Below are 20,692 nucleotides of genomic sequence, written 5' to 3' on the forward strand. Positions count from 1 at the left end.
TATAAGCGTTTGGACATTTATGATGTTCTCTACTCTGTTTCAAAATAACAAGCGCTTTAAAAGACTAAATTGATAGTCTATAAATAATAGAACTAAACTAGAGGCTCTAAAGAGCACGTGTCACTCACCTTGGTCTATGTGCACATTGAACAAAGGACACAGATGGATTCATGACAAATTTGTGCTTTAGTGATGGTGATGTGTTTGTAGATCTTACGTTACTCAACATTCTTTCTGCTTACAAATATCTCTATCAATAATCAACTTGGCCCAGTAGTTACAGTGGAAAATATTTTGTAAACATTTACAAAAATTTACAAAATTTATGAAAATTGTGAAAAATTGACTATAAAGGGCAATAACTCTTTCAGGTGTCAATTGACCATTCTGATCATGTTGACTTATTTGTAGATCTTACTTTGTTGAATATTATTGCTGTATACAGTTTATTTCTATCTATAATGATATTCAAGATAATAACCAAAAACGGCAAAATTTCCTTAAAATTACCAATTCAGGGGCAGCAACCCAAGAACGACTTGTCCGATTCATCTGAAAATTTCAGGGCAGATAGATCTTGACCTGACAAACTACTATACCCAAAAGAGAAAAGCTCACTTGTCCCTTTGGGCAAGGTAAGCTAACAAGCATGAAATAATGACTCATTACAAATTTGGCGGGAAATAATTCTCTCTAGATTTTTCATCCAATGTATTATTGGTAGCTTTTTGTCTTTAGAAAACTATGACAAAATAATAAAGATTTAATAATACTTTTAACTAGAATGTATATAATAAAATTTTGAAAAGAAATGAAGGGGATAGCGATCAAAATGTGTAATGGCAATACATGGATAAAACAGAGAATTCCGAATATTTGACAAAAAATAAAATGCAAGAGGACTTTAATAAAACGGTTTACGTCGATTTTACATAACAGTATTTTTTTATATGATGAGAATATTTTTTTCGAAAATGTTTTTGAAACTATACGATTATTGCAAATTTAAAAAAAAATTATAGTGTGTTTGAGTTTGTTTGCTTGTTTTCTATTGCAAAAAAGATAGGTATTATAAAACTATATTTCATGTAAAAAGAGAGATAACCAATGTTTAAATTCTGTTGTTTTTTCTATTTTGAAACAGGCGAATTTGTATGTAATTGTAACATATTATGTGTTAGTCTTTTTGTCATTTGAGATGTTAAATTAGAAATGATAGAATTTGATCATACTTTGCCAAAACATAGTTTTTATTGAAATTTGTACAAAAATATTATAAAAATGATAGGTCACCACGCACTTTTGCAATCTACAGGTTGTGATAAAATGATACATTTTGTTTTGATTTACAGTAGTGTTGTCAAATCGTACACTTTTGCCTAACCGGTTACTCGGCTAATCGTTCGACCGATTAACCGGTTAACCGGTATAGTTTAAATTGGGGTTTGAAAGCCTTATCATTAGTACCCTACACATAGATTTAAGATGTGGTATGAGCGTCAATTTGACAACCTTTCATCAAAGTCATCAATTTACGCTTTTAGAATTGATTATTGTCCTTTGGCATTATAAGGCTTGTCTTTGAGGATTCCGGGCGAAGTTTGACTTTTAATAATCAAATACACCGTATCAACTATTATAGCGTCTGTCATAACTTCAGATTGAAAAAAAAAACAAAACTTCTTGATCTCGTAGAATTGAATATGTCTGAAACCGATTATTCTTTCCTTTTCTCTTGTTGTCTCCGAAAATAATGTGGAGTGTTGAAATGATTAATTATCAAAAGAAGATGTGGTATGATTGACAATGAGACAATTCTCCACAAGAGACCAAAATGACACAGAAATTAACAATTATAGGTCACCGTACGACATTTTGTTTTGCTTTGTTTGCTTCTTTCTTTAATCATGTTACTCGTACTATCACGTATACATTGAGTACATTCACAATGGTTTGCATTCCACAATTTTTGAGTTAGCATTTCGTTTAAAGTAAGACTAAGCCTTGCACGACGGAGGTTGCACATTTTGATGTTACAGTAGATCTACACAAAATTAGATAAAAAACGAACTAATGAAGTAAATCGTGAAATTTAATCGCATTACTGATTTAAAGTTACTGTTAAAAAAACATGCATACTAATTATGTTTCTTTAAGATCCTACCGCAAGCTGAGAGACAAGTTCTAATTAACTCTATGTTTTAGGATTAACAATAGCAATCAATATACTGGACAATTGATCTGTCTAATAAATTACCAAGACGACAAATTCATTTATAAATAAAACATATCTTTTTAATGATTTCAAAACAAATTTATAGCAAATCTACCAATATTAAAAAAAGGTCCGGTTAACCGGTTAGCGATTTTGGTATTCGGTATGCGGTCGTTCGACCGGTTAACCGGTTAACCGGTTAACCGTTGACAACACTAATTTACAGTAAACAAATCTTTATGTGATTTGAAGCTTAACAAATGATAGAATTGTAAAATTAAATACGAAAAGATGTCGTTTAGAAAATGCTTTGAGAATATCGAAAGAAAAGACAGGATCGCCGCACGTTTTTCCGGGTAAAATATTATTTTCGTTCAGAAAAAGCACTATTTCAGAGTTACCCCCCATTTAAACTGCATAAATGGGGCATACATGGTTCTTCTATTAATTAAGTGGAAGATTAAATTCAATTTTAAAATGTCGACAAGCTTTATTTGATCAGAAGAAACCAGTGCTTGCTATCTTTTTAATAAGAAGATCATACAATTTAGATGTACAGACTGTGAAATTTTGATATGCCCGGATTGATAAAGGAAACATTTAGAAATCAAATATTCAAATGGACATCATGAAACACGTGTTATAGGATGAGAGAAGAGTCATCAACCATGAGTTTCTAAATATTTGAACAAGTCGTGTATTATTCATTTTAAAGAGTCACTTAAATTTACTGTTATCAATGTTTTGAACACAGGAATTATCTAAAAGCTATCTTTTCATACATAGAAACTAATGTGTTTTCATTTTAAAAAAATGAAGACACATGTAAATGAACAGTTGTGCGTCTTCGCTTCCAGTGACAGTTTATTTAATGGCACATATGTTGTTTCAACGGTAAATTTACATTTTTCTGGGGGAGTTCCTTGTACAGTTGACTTTTTATATGTGGACCCGTGTGCTTACAGAAATCTGAAGGTTATAATAATAACTCAGGGAAAGTCTTCGTGTACACTTCACTTTTAGGATTTTAAATTTTCCAAAAACAAAACAGTAACTTAAGTTTTAACAAGCAAAGCATGTTATTTTTGAAGTAATACTAGATATGAAAGTGGAATTTATTGCAGATTAGCTAAAAGAGGGGCAAAAGATACCAGAGGGACAAACTCATAGATTGAAAAAAAACTGACAACGCCATGGCTAAAAAATAAAAAGACAAACAGATAAATGATAGTACACAAAAGAAACAACATAAAAAACTAAACAACACGAACCTGGGGTGATATCAGTTGCTTCTGAAGGGTAAGCAGATCCTGCTAAACATGCTAAATTATCTATCGAAAAGTATCGTAAGATGTTGTCACAGGAATAAGTATTCACTATATAGCATATTTAAACAATAACAATAGTATGTGTAAGCAACATTATACGTATAATAATATAAGAATAAGAATATATAATAATATGTATACAACTCGTCTAAACATCAACCCAACAATGTTAGATCTGTAAATTTGCTTTCGCAATTTTTTTGTTCTTCCCTCGCCGGGATTCGAACCCATGCTACTGATATATCGTGACACCAAATCGCAACGATATCTCAGTAGCATGGGTTCGAATCCCTGCGAGGGAAGAACAAACAAATTTGCGAAAGCAAATTTACAGATCTAACATTGTTGGGTTGATGTTTGAGATATCGTTGCGATTTGGTGTCACGATATCTCAGTAGCATGGGTTCGAATCCCGGCGAGGGAAGAACAAAAAAGTTTGCGAAAGCAAATTTACAGATCTAACATTGTTGGGTTGATGTTTAGACAAGTTTTAAATACATAATGTACACAGCCATGTATCACCATCACTGCTGGTGATCCGATGGATAAATCTGTTGTAGAGTTGTCACTGAATTAGACGTACTTATAACATATATAGTTATATAAAACACCAGACAATAACCAGTACTGTTAGAAAACTTAAACAGATTAAGAATATAATCAAACGAACTATATAAAATGAGAAACGATGTTACAGTATAAACTGTTTACAAATACATTCTTGATATCAATTACAATTAGTAAATATTTTTTTATCTTTACAATAATTATATCACTTAAAATAACTAATACAAACAGTTGCTCAGTTTAATATGCAAGCTTTTGTAAGATATGTAATTTAGTATATTCTTACACTAACTAACTATTTATTTTGAGAAGGAGAAATTTAATTTATTGAACTGTATAAGATAAATGATTCTTGTTCATTTTATTAGATATCTTATTGTCATTCGCGTCGGCGAATGACTATATAAAGATAGACAAGACTTTACTTTGAAAATATAATCTTTAAAACGTTTAAAGTGACGAATTTCTGTTTAGACGCTTGATTTTGTCTCCTGTCAGGGACGTTGAAGTGTTGGTGATAAAAACAAAAATGTTAATATGATGACAAATTGGCACAAGATAAGGAAGTGGAAAAAACTTTTGTATAAACAAGTATAATTGATAAATATAAATTATATTTTATGTGAAAAAGTATCTCATTAGTTACATTTTATTTCGAAGTTGCATGTGTTGACATTGATGTAAATATACACTTTATGTTGAGTTATGATCTATTAATAAAAGAAAAGACGGTGAAGTGTTGATGATAAAGAATACTTTATACAAAAACGGTAATATGATGACAATTTGGCATACGATATGGAAATGTAAAAAAACTTTTATATAAACAAGTTATAATTGATAAATATAAATTATATTTTATGTGAAATACTGAATCATTAGTTACGTTTTATTTCGAAGTAGCATGTGTTGACAATGATGTAAATATACACTTTACGTTGTCTCATGACCTACTAATGAAAGAAAATATGGGTATTCTGTTTCTGAGCTTCTAAAAACAAATTTGTTTTAAAATGTAAAAAATGCGTTGAATTTACGAAATATTTTTATGAATAAGAATCTTTTTATCTAATCAACCTGTTTTCGCTATGAAAAGATTGTTTTTGCCAAGATTGTTCTTTCACTTTCGTGCAATTTATTTTGATTTTGAGATGGTCCCTATAAAGCTTTAATCATACCTGTGGTTTACATTTGCACAATCACGGTTGTTTTCGCCTTTTAATATTGCATTGTGGGATCGCGTACAGTATTATTGAAATGAGATCACTCCCAATCCGTTCCAATATATTCGACCAGCCAAAGTGTTTCGGGTACCTATTAAGATCAATTATATATTTTAATTTGATCGAGGCCGTACCCTCATCAGCGACTCAAGCCTTGTATGTAGGTTTTATAGTTCTTCCTATATGCAGAAATAAAGTAATCAATTGTTATTACACGGCGAGGTATAAGGGTTATGATAACGCTGAAATAGATGATAGTATTACTGATGCTTTATCAATTGACCGTACTGATTTATTACAACAAAACAAATCTAAAGAGAAGCAAAGTATTCCGTTAGTTTTAATAACTAAATATAATCCATATATACGTAAAATAAAGAAACGTATAATGAAGCACTGGCATTTATTACAGTTCGACGAAGACTGTGTACAAATATTCAATACAGCACCAATAGTTGCGTATAGCAAACATAAAAGTATTGGAGATATGCTTAGTAGATCAAAGTTAAAGACTTTAACATTAAATTGACAGTTGGACCCCTGATGATGGTAGATCTGTCATAATAACTAGATATATTGAAGAAGAATAAAAATATGAATATATCTATATAAATATGAATAATTTTCCTATTTGATTATATTCAAATAATGCATCTTAAAATGACCATCCCAAGCTTAACTACCGAAACACGAAATTGATATTTGTGTCGGGTCCTATCTGCAATATGGGATGCATGGTTGCATGGGTGTTTTATTATAACAAAACATTGAGAAATGACAAAAAATAATAGAACAAAAATTACAAAACAATGCAATAACCATTGAAGGTCCAACATTTACTCTCAGAAAAACAAATATAACATTGGGTGGGCTGGAAGGGTAAACATGTGAAGATGACAACTTAAAAACTTTTTTTAAAAAACATTTCTAAAACACATATTTTTTAAATAATTATCATTCGTTTATTCACAAAATGCCAATCGAATGACCTCAGCTTTTTTAAAAAGCTAATCTTGTTAGGTATTTGTATCGTATCAAAGTGACCTCCTTAGATTTGTCGTACTGTTTCCGTTATGTGTTAGATACCTTGTTGTTTTTTCTATTAATAGAACAAAACAGAGTCATTACAATGCATTATCACACACTAAGCTTGTCTTGATCATTTGCCAAAACAATCGTTGAATTGTGTGTTATTTGCTTCAGTTTCTAAAGGTTAGTAGATGCTTTATTGTTTTTTTTTTTCAATACCTACTTATTAAGACTCCTAATGTAAGGTATAATGTACTAAATAGGAAACGATTTAACATCAGTTTTCTAAAAGTTGTCATTTTTAATAGCATGTTCAAAATGCACTTCCGGTTTAGTTGATGTTTTCTGGAAGTTGTTTATCTCTCTATGGTTTAATAAATAACTAAACTTACGATCAGTGGCTTAGCTTAAAAATTTTTATTGAGGCAAATGATTTGCTGCTTGCTACTCGAGGTTATAGCTTATATTATGGACCCAAATGCTGATGATGCATGGTTTTTTTTAAATTTATTATAGGCCAAACTTTGTCAAACCCTCCGAAAAAATATACCGTACACACGAACTCCATAACGGATCTTTTGGGAGATTATTATTGGCCTAACATGCTGTGGCAACTATGTCATGTAGATTTAGTTAGTAGAAGAAATCAATTATACTTCCAGTACACAGGACTTGTCTCAGAAAAAAATTCCTATAAACGTTATAATAAGGTATATAGAATTTTTTTTCTGAGACAAGTGCCTGTGTTCCAGTATGTATGTTATGCAAAATATGTCAGTCATTGAAGAAGATAAAATGAGAGTTTAGGCTGTCAGTGAAAAAAACCAACAATATACGTGGATATGGTTAGACCTATTGCCCTGAAACACACCACCTACGAAACTTTGCATGATTTTTATGAAATGAATCATTTGAGAACAGAGAAGTCACCCTAAAGAACACAGCAGATGATTCTAAACTAGCTATGTCATTCTGACCGGATGTTTGTATATCATACATAGTATATCATACCTATCAATGGAATATCTCTCATTATATTTTAAAGAGATCCAATTGACAATTTTTCAATAAACAAGACGACCATTAAGTTCCTGCTTCAGTAGTGAAACCCATTATGTTGCAGGCATGGGGTAATGCAAATTTGTAATTGTAATGCATGGTTATGAACTTTTTTCAAGTAATTGGATGTAATTGTAATGCAGCATTTTCTGCATTACATGTAATTTTAGTTCATTGCGTTACTTTAGCAAAACGTTGTGTAATTTAATGCATTACATTGCATTATTTGCATTACCTTTTTCGAATACTATATATCTTTAACAGATTCCTTAATTGACTAGTAAGAAAATAATCATTTAAATATTAATTCTATATTCTCTTTTCATTATTCACACTACCATCAATCACGTGATTGAATTATTCAAAACAATATATCAGATTTAGTTCTTTTTGTTATTTCATTTTATTTCATACAATTTCCCTTAATAAAGGTGATATTTGAAAAGCATTACTGTAAAAGTGTCCCATTGTGTCAAATGATCAATGAATACCTTGGCATGATCAAAGTCATATGAAACCTCAAATTAAAAAGAAATGATGCATACGTTTTTTTTAACTAAATGGATAGTTTTCATTATGATTGTAAAATTTATGTACATATACTTTTTTCTGATGAAAATTTTTTAATTTGTCCACATTAGAAGAAGTTATCTTTTTTTACTTGCTTGCTTCCAGTTAAGTGACCTTAGCGTGACCCTCTCGTAAAAATCCGGTGATTGCAATACGCATGGATCTGGCATTATAAGTCCTTAAAATTAACAATTATCTGATTGTACATGTTAAACACGTGCTCAATATGCATGCTTTTGGTTGATTGTTTACTATAAGGTGACAATCGGGAAACTACAGCTTCAAAACACGTCAATTAAGTAGCTTCCATTTTTTCACCTCATAACAGACAGAGAGAACAAAAATTGACGATAATACGATATATTTGCGTAAAAAATGATAAAATCGTGCACAGAAGACTAAGTTTATGGTATATACATGCATTGGTTAAAGAATTGGATAAACGTTATTTGTCATCAGTCACTCGTTTTATATGACTTTAAATAACATTGATTTGTCATAAAACAATAATCAGTTTGTTTTACAATTAATCTTTTCACCATTTTGACACTTGGTCATAGATCATAAGCTCTATGTTTATAAGTTTATATCATAATTATATCATAATTATAATATAGTGGTATCAATTCAAATTATTTTGATTGAAATATTAAAGAAAATATTCAAAGACTGTTTTGTACATATAAAACAGTCGGATAGTCATAAATATCGTTTCAAAGTTCAGGCCTGATGAATGTGTATAAAGGAGGAAACCTTTCGAAACCCTTAATGTGCACGGAACCTTTCAAAACCAATATGATGTTTAAATGTAATACATGTAGTCGTATTGAATAAATTCCTTACACAGATATAGAAAGATGTGCTATGAGTACCAATGAAACAACTCTCCGTCCAATTTATAAAAGTAAATATTCATAGGTCAAGGTACGACCTTCAACAAGAGGCCTTGGCTCACAACGAGCAGATACTTCTAAAGGCACGAAAGAATTACTAGTGTAAAACCATTCAAACTGGAAAACCAACATATCTGATTAAATTCAATACAGTTGATAAACTTGCTAGAATCTATCTTTTCATTTAATTTAACAAATTGTAATTTGTGATTCAATGCATTACTTTGCAAACGTAATTGTAATTTAATGCATTACTTTGAATGTAATTGTAATTGTAATTTAATACATGATTTTCCAAAGTAATTGAAATGTAATGCATTAAATGCCAAAGTAATTCACCCCGTGCCTGTTATGTTGCCCATTACAAGTATAAATCCAATGATAACATGTATTCGGTAAGGAAATTGGTATGGGTTTGGAATTGACTTGTGAATACTTCAGTTTGAACATGTCAATGTTAATCTGTGACATAACCAATCCTCCACAATCAATTTACTAGTTAATGTTATCACGTCTGTTATTTTTTAAAATGATAATAGAAAATCTCACCATTACTAACCTTTGGTTGATCAGCTTCTTTGCAAGCAGTGACTATTTATCAAGCCGAAAGTATATAGTGGTATCAATTATTTAACGATTCTGGATAATATATGTAATCAGCATTGACACTAAACTTTGATTTTTCAGTGAGATATTCAGACCCGGGGTCAATTACATGCCAAAGTAGTTCATAACATTCCAATTGCATTGATTTTAAATGTAGTTTATTACATTCCAATGACATTGATTTTAAATGTAGTTTATTAGATAACAGTCACATTGCCAATGCAATTAATTAGATTTAAATAACTTTTATCCGAAGACATGTAAGACTTATATCATTGAAAATAAAATCATGAAAAAGAAAACAGGCTAAATTAGAAAGAACTTACAAATGTATATATAAGTACATACTTGTGCGTTAATTTTTTTAACAATACAAAGATTTTAACAAGATCTGTTAAGAAAAAAAATATTTTTAAACATCTTTCGAAAACAATTCACAGATATATAAGATTTTAAATGGAAACTAATAACCACTGGAGTACAGTGTTATAACTGATTACGGCAAACGAAAATGAAATTTGAGTAGGCTTTACATGCATTTGTGTATGTGTGGTTTCCATCATTCACTGTTACAGAAATCATAATTGGGGCAAGATAAAAAATAGTTTGGAATTATGTTATATCAATAAACCAAAATTTGAAGAGGAGCCATAACCAAAAATAAAAAATGTCCAAACCTGGCAACCTGATTACATATATCATAATTCTATACCAGTACAATATTACTGATATACCTCGGCTGTTAATTTTCACGTGAAAAAAATGTTCACAAGCAATGATAGGTGACTGAATAAGGCATTATATTTACCATTCTTACAATACTGTATGTCAGATGTGCAATCGTCAATACAAGATTCACAAGCAAAAAAAACCAAAAAATTTGCTATGTTATTTCATTTTTTATTTATCAAAATGAAAGAATTTTTTTTCTTTATTTTTGGTATTTTTCAAATAAAGCCTTAGTCATTTGTATGTTTTCAATTAGTTCACAATTCTTAAAGTCCTGTATTGAAATAACTGTTGTTAATATAAATTAAAATGTTGAACAAGAATACAATTGGTGTTAAAATATGAGTCAACAGTATGACATGCTTAGATAAGGGTTGTGATTATGTTTTAATACCCTACCTTTCTTATTGTTTAATCTTCTTGATTATTGCACTCGACAGATTAAATACAAGTAACATCAATATATAACCAGATAGTTTAACATGAAACACTTATCTTAAATACCGATAACAATTATCTTTCTTGTACTTAATTATCATTTATTTTTTAAAGGTTAACCATGTTGCAGAATTTTGTGCGCCAGTTCCTTTTACTAAGTGAAATTGCTGTAAGTGTGGTAAAAACATTCCTAGAAAATAAATATCAACCTGATGATTTCAAGACATTCTTGGAGAATAATAGAGTCTTACTCTACCATCTACATGATAATCGCAGAAGCGGTTGTTGTACATGTATAAATTTTCCTAGGCAACAAATCATCCGAAAAGTACAGTTTGACAAGCTTTTCGTCACCAATGGACAACAATGTCCAAAAAGTGCTCCAAAGTGTCATTGTAACGTCATGGCTAGTCCTGGTATTCAACTCGCAGATGTAGATCTTACATTGTCAATTTGCCTTTTAAACAACTGTTATCTTCTGAATCCTCAACAAATAAAGTGTGTTACTGACATACGAACAGCCCGAAACGATATCGCACATTTTGCACACGATACTGACATTGACAATATGACGTTTAATATCATGTGGGGAACAGTAACGAATGCTACTACACACTTGGCTGTGTGTATCAGTCCGAATTATTGTACAGAAATACAGGATAAGATAAGACAACTAAAAGAACGAACATTATCACCAGTCGAGTACACCGATGCATTACTAGAAATTTGTCAATGGAAACTTAACCATGATGAGGTGAGTTTTTAATGATATTTAGGAAGAATTGACAAAAGTATATGGTGTTTTATGTTTCTACGAACAAACCTGTTCTCCACGAAAAAAAATTAGTCATTGCAGAAACTGGACTAATAAAATTTAAAAGTATATGTCTTTTGGAAAATTCAAAATCTTCCTGGATTTTGGGATTCTGGTAGTATAGAACATTGTGGGTTAAAGCAAGACAACACGAATCCTTTTATAGACAAAAAGGATCAAAATCATGTGCATCGAAAAGTTTTTATATGTTACTAGTGGCAACCATCGTGTGACCCATAGTGAGTCAAAACTCGATGATAGGTCGCCTCTGATGACGGGTTCATATCAGTCACAATCAAATGTATAATCACTAATTTTGATTTCATATCTTGAATTTAGTAATTGTATACATACATGTATATAACTTGTAGATTGGAAATAATAATAATAATAATCAGGTTTTGTTTTACCTTTCAGAGTACTTCACAGATTCTCCACTTACTTCAAGCTATGCAGGTACAAAATGTAACCCGCGAAGAAAAGATCGAACGTATGGAATCAAGAATCTTGAATGCTATAAGTAATCAGAGGTCAACAGAAAATCATCATGGTTCCAATACGTTAGCCCAGGAAGAAACAGAAGTAAAAACAAGTAAGGAAGGAAAGCATTTCCAAAAAATTTTGTTTTATAAAGAAACTTTTTAGAAAAAGATAGAACTGGTATTTATACATATAATTCTTTGGTAGCGTCTTTTGTACTATACGTTAATATGAGAACAAAGGAAGTCTATATAGGGATATCGTTACACCTTTGAGTAAACCCTCCATGTATAGGCACCTTCTTCTTATAACCTGGTTACCATATATACTTCCCTAACTGGCGACAATTGAATTCAATAGGTTATTGTCCAAATCTCTCTTACTAAAATGAAAACAACTTGATAACTATAATGAAAATGATACTTTGTAAATTTGCTGCGTTAGGCGCGCTTTTCTGGATTAACCTTGAACATTGAAAGATGCTTAAAGAATGACCCAATCCATCAAAGATTTCAGGATGGAATTTGCAGATCATAAGTGAATTTACACAAATCTATACAAGTGGGAAAACGAGAGAACATACATTAGAGCGGGGAGCATTAAAAATTGTAACTCCAATAACATGAATAATAACAGATCATGATATAACGATGGCCAAAAAAGAAGGACGAATCGATAACACAACATTACGTACAAAACTAACAAAACGAACAATATATTTTTTTGTAACGACCCCTTCAAAACCGGGGTCGAACAAAAAAGATTATTTCAGCTATATCTTTTTGAACCTTTGTTGCAAAAGATTTCTAGAAAGCAGTATACCGCTATCAAGAACATTGAGATAGAACACACGAACCTTTGAATATCGTGTGTCCTCTGTATGCAGACAATTCAGGAATTTTGTTTCCTGGAAATAGTTTCATTTTTATCAAGAACTGAGACAGATTTAACTATACCCAATGTATAATATAGTTCAAGTTCGTTTCGATAGAAGCAGTCAACATTGTCAACTTTTTAAATGACGGACATCTTCTAGATAGCAGATAGTTAAATTGGTGGAAATCGCCAGTTGGCTCAAGACCACAATTGATGACCCCGTATATCATAGTTCCTTTTAATTAAAGTGTATTTCCCCCCTTTTTCATTCATTTCTTAGTTTTTATTCGATGGAAATGAAAGAAGAGAAGACTAACTTATTGTATGTTGTATTTTATCTGATTTTGGTATTGAAAGAGTGATAAGGTCAGGTGCAAAAAGGTAATATATACAGTTTTCGGAACATCTCTTGACTTTTCCATAGGGATATGAATGTGTATTGGCTAAGATGCTGGAGTGCAATCTGTCTGAATGTTTGATTTTTTTTATATTTATTTATGGTATGTGGCCAGCTGGTGTTAAGTTTTCTGCATAAGTCTCTGTATGACGACTGGCTAATAAGAACAAGGGAATAAATCGGCAATCAAAAAGGCCCGATTGGTTCCCATAGGAAGCCGATCGTCTGAATATGAGCATTAAAAGTACATATAAAATTAGCAATAGTAGTACATGTATCAATAAGGAAATACATGAAGCCATGTGTATTGAAACATGGAGACATAGCCATAATAATAAACTATGTTTTAGCTCGCGCTCTCTATCTCTCTCTTCGCTCTCCGTTGAAATCAAACATCACTGTATACATGTGTTAGACTGAATCAGTATTAAACAAGTAACATTCAATAGCAGACTTAATGATCTTGTGTAGTTTCAGGTGTAACACCACTAATTCGGGCCCGGCCAGAAAGCACATACCAGAAAGTAGTACATATTTAACACAAAATAGTTCCTACGCATGGACATAACTTTCAAAATATTTAGAGTATTTTATTAATTTTGGTATCAAATGAAAGCTGCATGACTGGTGATCATTGTAGAACAATTTTTGACTGATAAATTTGAATAATAAAAAAATGGCATGTAATTTAAAAAGGAGGGTACATTTTGCCTTTTTGACAGATCGGAAGTACCTGTTTTGGTACATCCGAAGTTCCGGGAACCAGTTCTTTCTTATACGCCATGTAAGGTATGTTGATTTTATCAGTACAGGACACCAGAAGGTGTTGCTTTGACATGCAATGATTGTCACTTTATTTGAACTTAAGATAAAAGAGCTGTGACCACTCGAAATTGAGGAATTTAACATAGAAAGCAATGGGGCCATTAATTAGTGGTGTACTTCCTTCAACCTATCTGGCATATGTTTATGTATACCTTCAATTCAAGCAAACTAGTACTTTGAAACCTTGTTTGCTTTAAAAAAAAAAATATTGCCCAAGAGATTTAAACTGTAAAGTCTAAAAATTGATTTTAGTGCTCTCTCCTTAAGGAACTCTTCTTGCACATTTATATTTAATTTCATTGCATAAACTGAGACATTTAAATGTTGTAGGTGATGAATCTGATGACGATTCCTGTCTCTGGGCTCATGTAGATGAAGATGATGCAAAGTATTCTAAGCTCTTTGGTGAAGTACAGGAACTTTGGCAGAATGGTAGCAAAGATGAAAATGGTGGTATTCTATACTCAGTACTTGTATATATTGTTTTACATGGGTCATCAACGGAAGACGCTATCGATTATGAAATTCTAGCTAAAATTTATGAAAGCATCTACAAAAAAAGTGTTTCTATTGAAACTGCTTCCATAAAAACGGTTTTAGCGGATCTTGTACCAAAATATTTTGATCAGATTGATGAAATGTTTACACCTTGTAGTATAAATGTTGTAAAGTCAGTAATTCACTCTTTCGGAAATGAATGCTGTGAATTCTTCATTCGGAATTGCAGTCTTGATATTTTGTTGGATAATGTGATACCGAGCGGTACGAGTACCGATAATTTTCATGTTGCAGTTGATGCCAGCATACTTGTGCCTGTTCTTGTTAAGAGAATGTTAAACACTTCTGAAGCAAAGTCTATCGGAAAATACATATGCATTTTAACACAAAGTCATGAAAATGTTGAAACAGCCAATTTATTCATTGACGAACTGGAAAAGAGTGATGAAAGTTTCACATCAGACCATATGATTTTTCTTTTAGATGGTCTTACGAAATGGGGGAAAGAATTTGAAATATTTGAAAAATTAGGAAAACTCTTTAACGTATTCTGTCGTCAAGTTGATGAATTCGGAAACACAATATTTCATTATTTAGTTACCCGATTTCCAGAATCAAAAAGATTTCATTCGTATGTAAAGTTCTTCTGTGAACGTAGTATTGTGGTCATGCAGGTAGAAAATGATAACAATCAATCTCCGATAGACTTTGCATCGTATCAAGGGAGATATGTCGTCATTGCAGACGTCTTGTGTAACATTGACAATTCAGAAGATATAGTTGCTAGAATTTTACAAATGGTAAAAGAAGGAGTTGATACACTCCAGCATATGCAATCAGAATCAGAAGTTGCCTGTAAATTGCAAATTTCTAAAAATACAGATATTTCACTTGGTGACAGTCAAGACTATCAAAATATTCTTGATATAATAGGAAGAGGTGAGGTCGTTGGTTACAATAGTAAAAGTACACAAGACGATCGAAAACACTCTTGTGAAAGGAAAAAAGAAACATCATCTAATAGCGCAGATGAAATGTCAAAAAGCATTGGACATAGTATAATTGATATGATAAAGGATATAAACAAGAGCATAAATGTAGTCACTAAGTTTCCAAATTTGATTCAGAAAATTTACGAGGCGACACAAAATGAAGACACACATTAGCTATTACTTTTTGTAATCATTATTGTGATGTAAATTACAAGATAAGAAAAAAAGGATACAGGTTTCTTTGTAGATGCTGCTTTAATATGGTCGAAAGTGGTACGGGTTTATATATAGACCATTATAGTGCATTGCCTTGACATATCAGCGATATAGAATGAGGCTTAGAATCGGGGAAATGTGAGGCTCTGCGGAGCTTTTTCCCCGTTTCGGGCAGAATCCTTATATCTTTGATATGTCAAGTCAATGCACTATTACGGTCTTTATACTGCAATCTATAAAACATTTTCAATTTTTGTTTAATATGTTAATATAATTATTTGATTTAAATATTGGGAAACTTATCCCTTTTATAAAAAAAGGCCTCATATAATGCGGGCGAAGAAATTTACAGGGTTGAGTTAAATATCATAGCAGCTACGTAGCTGCTATCAATATCTATGTAACAACTAGTATATAGCTACACGTTCAATAGTGAAAATCTACGTAGCGCTACGTAGCCGCTACAATATTGAACACAGCCCTGCACAATGAAATTTACATTACCAGGGCTGCGTTCAATATTGTAGCAGCTACGTAGTGCTACGTAGATTTTGACTATTGAACGTGTAGCTTTAGACTAGTTGTTACATAGATATTGATAGCAGCTACGTAGCCGCTATTTCTATTTATATTTGGTAACATTTGATCATATTAAATATGAAGAAGAAAAAAATAATCATATGCAAAATAGACTGAGACAGATTTTAAAATAAAATATATCTAAAAATATACTTACACTCCGTTTAACATCTTTAGGTTTTGTATTCCGTTTTCTTTTTAATGGCTTTGTCAAAGCAATGAGACTTGGTAAAGTGGTATCACGGACTGGACTTGAAGGTGGTGTCTCAACTGATTCTGTAGATACGTTTGGCGAGTCCGGTGTTTGCTCTAACTTCTTTTTGCATTCTTGCTCTTTTCTCCTCATGTCAAGCCATTCACCACTTTCTAAAACTGTTGCCTCGTCTTTGTCTCCATCTTTGTCACCCCAATGAACAAGATATTTCTCACCAATGCGAATACGTCCATCTATGAGAATTTTGAATCTTGGACATACATAAAATCTCAAATTTGCATTTTCATCATCAAACTCGACCAGGAAATGACTTGCTTCTCGAGTCTGAAGTCTTGAAGACATTTTTCTTAACTGGCGATGTTGTGCGATGGTATAAGTTTCTTGTAATGCGTATGTTTTGACACAAACAATTGTCATAGGAATAAATAAAATATTGAATTGGCACTTCCGTATAATTGTTTGCACCTTATTACAATGTACAAACGTAAATTGTCAAAAGGTTTATTGCCATTTTGATAATCTTGTATCAACTGACACCTTAGGCGACATGTGTGCCATATTCGATGTGGGAAAACAACTAGATTAAGAATACACATAAAAAAATCATTTTTATACATTAATCATAATATCTTGGGAGTAAATTTAGTACTTTAACGAACTTACTAATGCATACAATTGATACATTTTGTCCATAAATATTTTTTTCTATCAGTTTATATTGACCTTAGAATACCTGACCAGCTGTCGTCACGGTCTATGGATGCACTCGGTATGATGATCGTAAATTAGATAAAACGAGGAAATTTCAATTTTACATTTTCTAAGGGAGGTTTAAAAATAGTTTTTTTTCTGAAAAGTCTAGTGCACTTTTTATAAAAATGTTAAAAAAAACTTGCATTTTAAAATTTTAAATCAGTAATATCACATTTTAAATTTATTTAGTAGTGAACACATTTGAAGTTTGTTTAAATGTCTCCTGTCATTCTCAAGACTGGTATTTTTCGCAAATACCCCTCAAGAACATGCTATATCTTTTTAATTACACCGAATGTTAATGTTCAAAAACGCATTGATGATCGTGACGGATAGATTATATTTTTGGCAAATACCACGGCAGAGAGGGTAAAAAAGGCATATCCTTTTAGCATATACCCCGGCGGTGTTAAAAAATGTACGATATTCATTTGATAACAGTAAATTGATGAAAAATACACTGGCTATCAACCAATCAAAACCCAGGATTTTTACATGAGGTGTAATTATAAACTCAACCCTGATCAGTGACTGTATATGAAATAAAAATATACGATCAACGCATTTTGTCTGTTAAAATAGACCGAGTGCAGTATAAATATAAGTTTGAGACGTTAGTCCTTTAAGTGTATTATGAAACTTGCGAAATAAAGTGTAATCAAACATTTAAACGAGTACTTACATTTCACTTGTTACCCTATAAATTGACAAATAAAGAAGAAACAAATGTGCAATGCATTTCACACGGGTGTCATTCGGTTTAACGAGAGAAATGATCGTGATATAATTTACCTTAAATGTCTTTCACGATCCGTTACCAAAACTTTCACGATCGTCTCTCAATACTTGACCGCCGTTCGATATTCTTTCACGATCATTTCTCTCGTTAAACCGAATGACACCCGTGTTCAGCTGGTTCTTTTGAAAATGTTCCATCTTTTCAATCAGTGTTTAAATATATTGAGTGTCAACATACCCAAAATATGGTAAATACCACTTGTGATTTAATTTGATTATAGCAGAGCCAGTAAGGTCTTACTTAGTTTAAATTTACAAAAATCAAGATCTTTCCTTATTTTTTTAGTGCAAAAAAATAGCAGCGTAACTAGATATTTAATAACTTTGCAATTGTACATACACTAAATGGAACCTCGAAATTGAACAGTAATAATTTACATTTTCAAATAAATAATTTATGAGGATAAAATAACGAAATGGGGAATGATTGCAACTCTCAATAAGAGACCAAATAACACAGCAATTAACAACTACAGGTCATCTGCGGCCTTCAACAATGAGAAAGGCCAATACCGCATAGTCAGCTATAAAAGGCCCCGAAATGACAATCTTAATCTTTTTAAGCGAGCAAACTAACGGCCTAAATAATACATCAACTAGATGTGTCAAAATGACACGAATTGATGAAATGACACGAATGGCCCTGTCTCAAAAAGTTGAAAAATCTACAACTTCAACAACAAATGTGGACACAAACATGATCTAGTCTCACATATCAAAATTCAGCTCAAAATCTGAAGGCATATAGAAAAAAAGTCTGTATAACTGTTATCTTCAACAATTTTTAAAGTCTTAAACCCTTAATTTTGGCAAAAATCAGAGGAGCGGAACGAAACTTAAATTGATCTGCAACTCATCATGGTTAACTCACATACCAAAAATCAGCCAATATCTCAAGGCGTTATTTAAAAAAAGTCCGTCTATCTGTGATTTTTAACAATTTATCAAAGTCCAAAGCCCGTAATTTCGGCAAAAATTAGGGGAAAGGAACGAAACTTAAACTTGATATGTAACTCACCACGGTTAACTCACATACCAAAAATTATCCCAATAGTTGATGGTGTTTACAAAAATAAAAACCTCCTATAATGGTTTGTTGCGGAATGAAAGACAAGGGTAAAACTATATGGCATGGACAACTTTGTTGCGGGGACATAATAATAAACGAAAAACAAATATGTAGTGAGATGACCAAAATAAAATATTTTCAAAGCTGGTGGAAAAAATTATTTGTTTTTGAATGGCTTTGGAAAAAAAAATGGTTATTTTGGCTGAATGTAAAAACAAAAAGTTTGTCTTGGAAAAAAATCCATAGCCCCCCTCCCAATCCCTACACCAGAAAATCAAACGGGTTGCTGCCTAAAGGTTTCATTTCTTAATACCATTTATTAAAAAAGAAAGGTGATACCCATAGAGTGCGACAGTGAAATTTACATAATCCTATTTGTCCTAACAGCAATCGAATCATGCGCATAGAAAGTATTAAAGGTTTTCATAGGGTATTTGTTTACTAGCTAGTGTCGTGGTAGTTACAAAGAAAATTGAACATTACCAATATTAGGGGCCAGCTGAATCCCGCCTCCGAGTGCAATATTTAGCTGTTTTGGATACCCATTGGTCGCCTTATGCTGTATTATGTTCTTTGTTCGTTTTGTTGTCTCTTTCGCACATTCCCAGTTCCCTCTTTGTTCGTTTTGTTGTCTGTTTCGCTCAGTTCCAGTTTCCATTCTCAGTTTTAGAAACACTAGCAGTAAACAAATATTATTTGAATATAAAATTATCTTCCCTCATTGGCTTACATCATACGGAATCCTGACCTTTAAAACACGTTATATATATTCGTCGTAACAACATTCAAGAATGGTTGATAACAGCTAACTTGCAACTAAATAATGTTATTCCAAGGCAATATAAATAACGCATGTTTATATATATTCGTGTTCTCGATGTTGTTTTGTATGGCCCTGCAACGAAGTTGTCGGTGCCATATAGTTTTACCCTTGTCCGCCATTCCGTAATTCGATCATTCCGTAATTCCGTAATTCCGTCATTCTGTCATTCCATCATTTCGTAACCAGGTAACAAACCATTATACCGAGTTTTTTTTTCTAAACGCCTTCAGATATTGGACTGATATTTGGTATGTGAGTTAACCATTATGAGTTACAAATCAAGTTTAAATTTCGTTCCGCTCCGCTATATTTTTGCCGAAATTACGGGCTTTGGACTTTGATAAATTGTTGAAAATCACAGTTATACGGACTTTTTTTCAAAACGCCTTCAGATATTGGACTGATTTTTGGTATGTGAGTTAACCACGACAAGTTACAGATCAACTTTAAGTTTTGTTCCGCTTCGCTAATTTTTGCCAAAATTACGGGTTTTGGACTTTGATAAATTATTGAAAATCACAGTTGTATAAATACGGATTTTTTTTTATAAGCTTGCGCCCTCAGATATTGGGCTGATTTTTGGTATGTGAGTTAACCATGATGAGTTATAGATGAAGTTTAAGGATGTACTTGGGTGATCTAAGGTTAAATTAAATAAATCAAGAATTCAAAATTGATACTTTTAGCTGGAAGAGTATTAG

General features: G+C 31.9%; 1 protein-coding gene across 1 annotated transcript; it reads left to right on the forward strand.

Moving 5' to 3' along the window:
* The first annotated feature begins 6,453 nt into the window (after window positions 1-6,453).
* LOC143074580 (uncharacterized) lies at window positions 6,454-16,056 on the forward strand. Its single transcript, XM_076249972.1, has 4 exons — window positions 6,454-6,545; window positions 10,772-11,411; window positions 11,889-12,063; window positions 14,380-16,056. The coding sequence occupies exons 2-4, from the start codon at window positions 10,779-10,781 to the stop codon at window positions 15,711-15,713; spliced, it is 2,142 nt and encodes a 713-aa protein (XP_076106087.1). The 5' UTR covers window positions 6,454-6,545; window positions 10,772-10,778; the 3' UTR covers window positions 15,714-16,056.
* The last annotated feature ends 4,636 nt before the right edge of the window (window positions 16,057-20,692 follow it).

The sequence above is a fragment of the Mytilus galloprovincialis genome, chromosome 5 (assembly GCF_965363235.1).
Source record: "Mytilus galloprovincialis chromosome 5, xbMytGall1.hap1.1, whole genome shotgun sequence".
In the NCBI taxonomy this organism is placed as follows: Eukaryota; Metazoa; Mollusca; class Bivalvia; order Mytilida; family Mytilidae; genus Mytilus; species Mytilus galloprovincialis.

What these genes read in the sequence shown, in the direction of transcription:
- LOC143074580 (XM_076249972.1), top strand. Translation starts at nt 10,779, where the DNA reads ATGTTGCAGAATTTTGTGCGCCAGTTCCTTTTACTAAGTGAAATTGCT. An exon ending in GGAAACTTAACCATGATGAG is followed by an intron (nt 11,412 to 11,888) that starts GTGAGTTTTTAA and finishes TTTACCTTTCAG; the next exon opens with AGTACTTCACAGATTCTCCA. An exon ending in AGAAACAGAAGTAAAAACAA is followed by an intron (nt 12,064 to 14,379) that starts GTAAGGAAGGAA and finishes TAAATGTTGTAG; the next exon opens with GTGATGAATCTGATGACGAT.